General features: G+C 33.9%; 1 protein-coding gene across 1 annotated transcript; it reads left to right on the forward strand.

The window, feature by feature from the left end:
- Nucleotides 1–1,811: 1,811 nt before the first annotated feature.
- On the forward strand, nt 1,812–2,828 carry LOC116867439 (olfactory receptor 4F6-like). Its single transcript, XM_032857074.1, has one exon. It carries the CDS (start codon nt 1,812–1,814, stop codon nt 2,826–2,828), a length of 1,017 nt encoding a protein of 338 aa, XP_032712965.1.
- The last annotated feature ends 6,335 nt before the right edge of the window (nt 2,829–9,163 follow it).

The following is a 9,163-nucleotide window of genomic DNA, read 5'->3' on the forward strand; positions in this document are numbered from 1 at the left end:
TAATAGTTTTCATGTTTTATTCATTTTAAAATTGGTATTTTACATTTTTGAAATGTATTTGGAAGAAGTAATTTCATATTAAAAATGTTAATCATCTGTCTGATATTTTCCAGTGTTCTTACTTTTATTTTTATAGTGTTTTTATCTTCATACAAGAATATAAATGTATATATCTATATATACTATCCTTCTGTATCTATGTATAGCTACATGTAATATGATTTTTATTTTAATGTCTTAGTTACTGTCAACAATTTCCTTTTATTTTGTTAATGAAGGATGTTAAGAATGAATTTTCCAGGGGAGCCTGGGTGGCTCAGTTGGTTAAGTGTCTGACTCTTGATTTAAGCTCAGGTGATGGTCTCAGGTTTTGTTGTAGGATCTAGTTCTGCATCGGACTCCACACTGGGCATAATGCCTGCTTAAGATTCTCTTCCTCCCTCTCTGCCTGCCTCTCCTCCTCTCTCCCTCTCCAAAAAAAAAAAAAAAAAAAAAAAAAGAATTTTTCCATCTTAATGTCTAAGTATTTATATATTTCTTTCAGTTTTTTTTAACATTTAAACATCCATTAAAATTTCCTTGAGTTCATCTTGAAAGGCAAAAACCTGCACTTTTCCAAGTTCATTTCCTTATGCCAACACTGTTGATCGAATAATTCACCTTGTCCACACTGATATATGATTCCTCAATAATCTCCTGAGAGATCACTAAGTTTACCTTATGGTTTTTATTCAGTTCTTTGCATTGAAGCTTTGGTGACTGACAGCAGAAATATATCAAGCTACTCCTTAAAATCCCCAATAATTTTCTATTGCTCTTAGGATGTAAGGCAAAGTTCAATTCATGGATAAAAGCTTCCATCCTGTCTGGCCTATTACAATTATTCATCTAGCCTGATTTCAATTATCCATCCTCTTGCCTTGCTAACCTTCCTGTCTCACTATCTTTGGACATGGTGTTTCCATAGTATGGACTCTACTTTTCAGTACTAATTCCTTGTTAAGCAGAATCTGAACAATCACCACTTGAATGAGTCATATGGTTCTTATGGTACTCTCTTCTTTTCCTTTTAATCTATTATCAGAGTTCTATCTGTATTTAAAACGTTTAATGTCTAGTTCTACCATTAACCTGTAAGCTTCCTGAAGTCAAGATCAGTTTTTTACCTCAAAATGTGTCATAGTACCAGGCATATGGTAGATCCTCAATAGGATTATTACATTATTCTTTCTATGTATATTAGCTTAATGGATAAATCAATACATTTAAAAAATATTAATGTTTACAATTTTTTAAAAAATGATGTTTTTAAGAAAATACCTTATGGCTATTATTGAAGATTTCCTCTTAAAACCATTCTTTTTTTTTCTTTTTAATTTTTAAATTTTTTAAAATAAACATATAATGTATTATTAGCCCCAGGGGTACAGGTCTGTGAATCATCAGGTTTACACACTTCACAGCACTCACCATATCACACACTCTCCCCAATGTCCATAACCCCACCACCCTCTCCCTATCCCCATACCCCCTCCACCCTCAGTTTGTTTTGTGAGATTAAGAATCTCTTATGGTTTGTCTCCCTCCCAATCCCGTCTTGTTTCATTTATTACTTTCCTACCCCCCAAACACCCTATGTTGCCTCTCATCTTCCTCATATCAGGGAGATCATATGATAATTGTCTTTCTCTGATTGACTAATTTCACTAAGCATTCTTAATAAAAGCTCACATCTGTTTTTAAATAATAATTTTTGATAAATTCTTTCTTCATTATTTGGTTTGGTCTTTTAGGTTCACCAGGCAAAGCCAATGTATGAAGCAAATTACTCTGAAGTGATTCAATTTGTATTCTTGGGACTCGCTACCTATAGATCAGTGCAGAATTTTCTTCTTGCTTTCTCTACAGTGTTTTATGTAACGATTGTTTTGGGAAACCTCCTTGTGGTGTTTACAGTGACCTTTGACCCTTACTTACATTCCCCCATGTACTTCCTTTTAGCCAATCTCTCATTTATTGATTTGTGTCTTTCTACCTTAATGGTTCCTAAGATGATATCTGATCTGCACTCAGGACACAAAACCATATCCTTTCAAGGATGTGTTATCCAGATATTTGTCCTTCCTGTCCTGGGTGGATCAGAGATGGTGCTGCTGGTCACCATGGCCTTGGACAGATATGTGGCCATATGTAAGCCCTTCCACTACCTGACAATCATGAGCTCACAGATGTGCATTTTGCTTCTGTCTGGTGCTTGGGCTATTGGCCTCATACATTCAGTGGCCCAGTTAGCTTTTGTTGTCCATTTGCCTTTTTGTGGTCCTAATGAGATAGATAGCTTTTACTGTGACCTTCCTTGGTTTATCAAACTTGCCTGCACGGACACCTACAGAATGGAATTCATGGTTACTGCCAACAGTGGGTTTATTTCCATGGGCACCTTCATCTTATTGCTTATCTCCTATATCTTCATCTTGGTCACTGTATGGAAACATTCCTCAGGTGGTTTGTCTAAGGCCTTTTCTACTCTGTCAGCTCACATTACCGTGGTGATTTTGTTCTTTGGACCATGCATCTTTGTTTATGTGTGGCCATTTCCCACCGTGTCAGTGGATAAATTTCTTGCCATTTTGGACTTTATGATTACACCTATTCTGAATCCTATTATCTACACACTGAGGAACAAGGACATGAAGATGACAATGAAAAGACTGCATAGTCAAGTCCTGAATTTGAGAGATCTCCTAAATAACTCACAAGAAAACCAAGTGGTGCCTTCTAAAAGTAATACTGTATGCATAAATGTTAAGGGTTATATAGTATCTTAAAACAGTTAATTTTCTTTATTTCAGCAGTTCAAAAACTGCTTGGGTAGTTTATTCCATGTTAATGGCCAATAGTGTGAAAATAAATAAATATATATATGTGTGTATATATATATACACACATATATATGTGTGTATATATAAAACTATTTTGCATATCTTAAAATTTTACAATACTGAAAATACACATTTTGTGTGACTTTCATTTTGAATAGTCCATAGAATCTTGGAAAGTTTTATGAATTTGAAATCACAGTACTGTGTGTAAAAATTTTTCTGTGTTATTTGGTTGGAACATATTCTCATATAAAGAGAATGATTTGTTCTTACACCTTTTTTTTGGCAAGCAAAGTAGGTTTGTTTTTAAGTTGATTCAAGTGTGCTATTGCTTTTTTCTTTCCTTTATTACTTATGTTAACAGATAGACTCTGTTACTTGAATATAATTTTTGTCATAGATTAAATATTATCTGATATTCAACTATGCAGAAAACAATAAAGTGGACAAAAATAGTTAAACAGTTAATAGTATTTGACATCATGTGAGGATCTGTTCTAAGAGGGAAAAGTTAAATCTTCTTCCTCTCAACTTTGCTTTTAGCTATTTCCTTTAAATGTGTGCTGACATTAGAAGGACATAAATTAAGGAGTAACATTCATTAAAGAGAATAGAACTAGGATGGGATTTTGGAAATGTTAAAGAGAAGGAATTCATATGTAGTATTACTCAACCATGGATACAATGCAGTACTGAACACCACTCCATGTTCAAGCATGAAGGCTGTGCTTTTAAGTTGGCTGGCCTGACAGTTCACCAACACACAAAATACAACCATGTGTTTTGCAGCTTTGGTTTTTGAAATTTTATTTTTATATTGAGATGGAATTTCCCTCCTTATGTATTTCATATTGTATTTCTCATTTATAGTCTAGAAGTAGATTGAAAAAACTTCCATAATGTTTCCTCCTTTCATGTTTGGAAAAAAAAAATGATGGTTTTATATCTTGTAGCTTTAAGATAAACATTCCTTCTGAGACCAAACATCTAATGTCTTTCTAAGAAAAATTCCCCATGTAGAAAATTTCTTGAGGGTTATGTATGTATATGAGTATGTAGGTACCTTTTCATGTGATAACCTGAAATGTCAGTTTAATTTCCTGTTAAAATCTGTTTCTGTTGCAACCTGGGCATATGCTGATAATGATTCTAGCCATGAAACAGAGAAAAATTTATGACAATATTCCATCATAAATGAAATGTCATTAAATCTACAGTACAAGATATAGAAGAATATCTGAATTAGAAATTCAAGATCTCTGACTGTAAATGACTAATAATTTGGAAATAAGAAGTAAGAACTAACTTACACTCAAAACAATATTTGAATAAGACAAGATCATTTCAGAAATGACTAATAAACTACTAGGTACTCAAAAGAGAGCTGAATGGCCAAAATTACAATGAAGATCACAAGAAATAAAGATGAAAAGAACCAAGAAAATAACACCTAATTAAAGAGAAAGGTAAAAACTTTTCAGAGAGAAAGTCATATAGAGTGAGGCAAATGATATTCAATATTTGTATAATTTTTAAATGAGACAATATAATAGAATTAACTTTTCAAACTCATATTAATGTGTGAGAAGTAAAAGGCCAGAATATACATAATGAAATAGCTTCTAATAAAGTTGGGAAATTTGGCCCCAGATGATTAATTCCAAGGCATATCCTAATAATATTATTAGGTATTTAAAATAGAGTATCTTCTGAGGATCCTATCAAAATAACTGAAGTAACTTAAATAGGAGAGAAAATCTGGTTTCTGACTTCTTGATAGTAGCATACAAAGAAAGGTGGCAACAATGGAGCTACGTTTCCAAATCTATCTTTCAAATATATCATGATTAAAGAAAAATGATGTCAAATATGCAAGCTTTTGAACAATGTTTTATGTATAGCAAACAACAAAACAGGACAGATTTACTGACGGGCTTTGAAAAATAACGTTCTATCTAAAGCAGGTCAAGTGGTAAAATACAATAATTGAAAATAATAATTATCAAAAATGTAACCACACTAAGCTATATATGTTGGGTCTATGGATGTTTATCGGATTTTTTAAACCAATAATAGAGAATACAGTTTTTCAAGTATACATGTAACATAACTGGAAACACCAGTGATTGATTATTTAATGTCTAATTCTTTCACTAAGGAGTATACTTCCTGAAGACAGGTGGCAGTTCTATGCCAGAACTTGACACAGTATCTAGTATATATTGGGTATTTTCAGTAGGTGGTCAGGGAAAGCTAATTGAATAAATGAATTCTTAGAAGCCCCTTGTGCCTGATAATGAAGATTGTTTCCAATTGCCCACAGTTGGAAACCAACTGAGATCTTCTTTCAACATTTCTAACATACTGAATTTCAGTTTTTTTTTTCATGTAAACACAAAATCAATTTTTGTGTTTTTGTGAGAGAGGAAATTAGTTTGTGGTGGCCTTTTATAACTTTTGGACAATGCAACAATTCCTATTTTCTTTTCTATTTCTTGAAACATTTTCATCACCCCAAATAAACCTCATACCAGTTAACAGACAGTCCCAATCCCCTTCTCCTCACATCTAATGGCAGCTATAAATCTTTCTGTCTCTATGGATTTGACTACTTTGGACATTTCATATAAATGGAAGTGGTTTCTTTCATGTAGCATAATGTTTTTAATGTTTTTTCATTCCTTTTAATGGCTGAAAAAAATTCCATTGTTTGACTACACCATATTTTGCTTACCCATTTATCTGCTGACAAACATTTGCTTTGTCTCTACCTTTTGGGTATTGTGAATATTGTTTCTATAAACATTTGTGCACAGTTCTTATTTGTTTGTTTGTTTGAACACCTGTTTTCAATTCTCTTGAATAGAACTGCAGGGTCATATAGTAAATTCATGTTTAATATTTTGAGGAACCACCAAACTTTTCCACCATGACTGCACCATTTTACATTCCCACCAGCAGTATGTACGAACATCCTAATTTCTTCATATCTTCACCAACATTTGTTATTTTATTATTTTTCATTATGGAAAATCTAATGAGTGTGAAGGAAAATCACATTTTTTAAAGAACTTATTCATTTATTTGAGAGCATCTGAGAGAGAGAACAAGTGGTAGGAATGGCAGAAGGAGAAGCAGACTCTCTGCAGAGCAAGGAGCCCCATGTGGGGCCCCATCCCAGCACCCTGGGTTCGTGACCTGAGCTGAAGGCAGATGCTTAACTCATTGAGCCACCCTGGTGCCCCACATTTTGGTTTTGATTTGCCTTCCTCTAGTGACTAATAATGTTGAGCATCTTTTCATGTGGTTTCTGGCTGGCCACCTGTTCATTCTCTGAAGGGAAATGTCATTTCATATCATTTGTTCATTTTAAAATTCAGTTGTTTGTGTTTTTATTATATAGTTTTTAAAACACCTTTAAAAAAAAAGATTTATTTATTTATTTGAGAGAGAGAGAGAGAGAGAGAAAGGGCATGAGTAGGAGGAAGGACAGAGGAAGAGAGGTATTAAGCAGACTTCCTGCAGAACTGGTATGAGGTTTATTTTGGGTGATGAAAATGTTTTAAGAAGTAGAAAAGAAAATAGGAATTATTGCATGGTCCAAAAGTTATAAAAGGCCACCACAAACTAATTTCCTCTCTTCATTGATTTTGTGTTTACACAGAATTTTGTTGTTTGAAGAATCGCAATTCAATTTGTGAAATTAAGGGCATTGCTTTGTATTTGGAATTAGCATGCATAGAGCTTTCCAAACTTCCAGTTATTTCCCTTCTTTGTTCATTAATATGCAACATAAAGCAGTAAATTTTACAAAGCTTACCGGAGGCCATCTTAGTGACCAGCCAACTACCTTACATAAGTAAAATACATGGTACCATTTAAAAAAAAAATACCTACCCTCTTACATTTTCTCTAAATTAACAAGTCCATTCTTAGCAACCCTATATGATATACAGATGAAAAAGAAGTTTGCTTGCCTTTCAGTAGCTTAGTAACTTTTTCACTTTTCACTTTTGTTTTTGTCCAAGGGATTATTCATATTTTAAGAAGCTCTACAGGAGGCAGTAGCACATTTTATTAAAGCACCTCTGAAATTCTTAACTCTAAGGCTGAGATTTTTCACAAAGGTAGTAATGATAACCTTGGGATAATAAAGTTGAAAAATTAGGGAAAGGGGACAAATGAGTTACTCTGTAAGGAGTTAAAAATACAGCAACACATTTTTCATGCTTTTCTAGATTCACTGTTTATCCATTAAGATTTTTTTATTTTTACTCTTTTTTAAAAGATTTTATTTATTTATTTGACAGAGATCACAAGTAGGCAGAGAGGCAGGCAGAGAGAGAGGGGGAAGCAGGCTCCCTGCTGAGCAGAAAACCTGATGTGGGGCTTGATCCCAGGACCCTGAGATCATGACCTGATCTGAAGGCAGAGGCTTAACCCACTGAGCCACCCAGGTGCCCCTATTTTTTACTTTTAAAATTTTTTTCCATTTTATTTTATTTTATTTCTTTTCAGTGTTTAAAATTCATTGTTTATGCACCACACCCAGTGCTCCATGCACTATTTTTTAAATACCAATTTCCCTAAAACTGTGAGATTCTCAACATTTATGTTTTTATAAGAGAAACTTGGACTCAGAATTTAATGGATTGCCTGAGAGATACACTAGGTAAGGCATATAGGGAGAAAGTCCAAGTTCCTTCGACTAGCTTAAGATACCTTCCTTTTCTCTCAGGTTGTAGTTTTATCTTACTTCTCTAGTAATAGAGTTTTATATAATTTCTCATTGGATATATAATTGCTTTTACTTCTATTTCTATGTTAAAAGTTATCTTAGCATATAATACTGTATCCGATATGAAAAACTTAATTCTCTTAAATGGCAGGATCCACTTAAGCCAAGATAGCTGGAAGTTGCTAATATCTAGTAGCCATCAAAGAACAGAGATCTTTTAAAGCAGACCTGAGGACATCTCTGTGGGGCTGCAAGATGGTGGTGTCTGTAACCTTTGTTAAAGGGACCATAGAAGCTCCCACAGGAATAGGATGGGAGGAGAAAAACTGTATTACCCTCCTTAAAGGTCAGAAGTTGAACAAGCCACACTCAAGTTGCCATGGGTGGGCATAGGAATTACAGATACATACAGATATTTTTTAAATTAAGGAAGAAAGTCACAGGGAACACGAGATAGCTTACCAAACACAATTTTTTTCTAAGACCAGATTGCTTTTTCCTCTTCTCTTCTGATGTATGCTTGAGATGACATCTATAGTTGGGTGGAGATAGTTTCTGTAGAAGCACTTTCCCCCTGACATATATTCACCACTAGAAGAATCCCTTGGGTGAAATTTTCCTATTCTGTATTCTGGGCAGAACAAGAATTATGAAAATAATTTCTATTGAACATCTCTTCAGGAGTCCTTGTCAAGAATAACCTTTGCATATTATAGAAATCAGAGCAAGGCGATAAGAAAAATCACACATAAAGCAGCTATCCATTAAACATTAGTGAAGTTTTAAATTATTTTTCATTTAACATGTAAATACTAAAAAGATATCTTCTGTGATCTTAATCTCTACCTAGATTTATGTCATCAAATTCAATTAAGGTTTTAGTTCTAGTTGCAAGAGAAGTCATATCTCAACTAATATGATCTATAACCACCATCATGGGTGGCTACAAGATGAATAGATCTCTGTATCTGCCTGCCAAATCTTCAAGTTAATATAGAGGCATTAAGTGGGTTCAACCATGTATACTGTCCAGACAGTCTCAACACCACATCACACTCTCAAGGACAGTACACATGTTGGAAGAATTTTTGAATAATTGATCTTATTTCTCCTTTTAAAAAAAATTGGCAGAATTTACCAGAGAAGCCATCATTATCTCAGAGCAGCTTCTGGGAGCAAGGAAGGCAAGTGGAATGCACATTCTGATGAGAGGGGAGAGAGTGAGGAGTCTCTCATTGTCTAGGTCGACCTCATGGGTCAACTGGTGTTTCTATCCTCTTTATGACCTTCCCTCCAATTTGCTGATTATATTTTGAAAAATTATTTCTCCTTGCATCTCTATTTTTACTTCATATGTATTAAAGTTCTGTTATCAGGGACATAAATAATTAAATGTTACCACTTCCTGATTAATTAATTTATTTCTCAATATGAAATCACATTTTTAAAAAGATTTATTTGAGAATGATAGAGAGTACATGTGAGAGCATGAGTTGGGGAGGGCAGAGGGGGAGATGGAGAAGTAGACTCCCTGCTGAACAGA

This window comes from Lontra canadensis, unplaced genomic scaffold (genome assembly GCF_010015895.1).
Source record: "Lontra canadensis isolate GAN:19392208 unplaced genomic scaffold, GSC_riverotter_1.0 scaffold12, whole genome shotgun sequence".
Taxonomy (NCBI): domain Eukaryota; kingdom Metazoa; phylum Chordata; class Mammalia; order Carnivora; family Mustelidae; genus Lontra; species Lontra canadensis.

Coding starts and splice junctions, on each gene's coding strand:
- LOC116867439 (XM_032857074.1), top strand. CDS start 1,812: ATGTATGAAGCAAATTACTCTGAAGTGATTCAATTTGTATTCTTGGGA.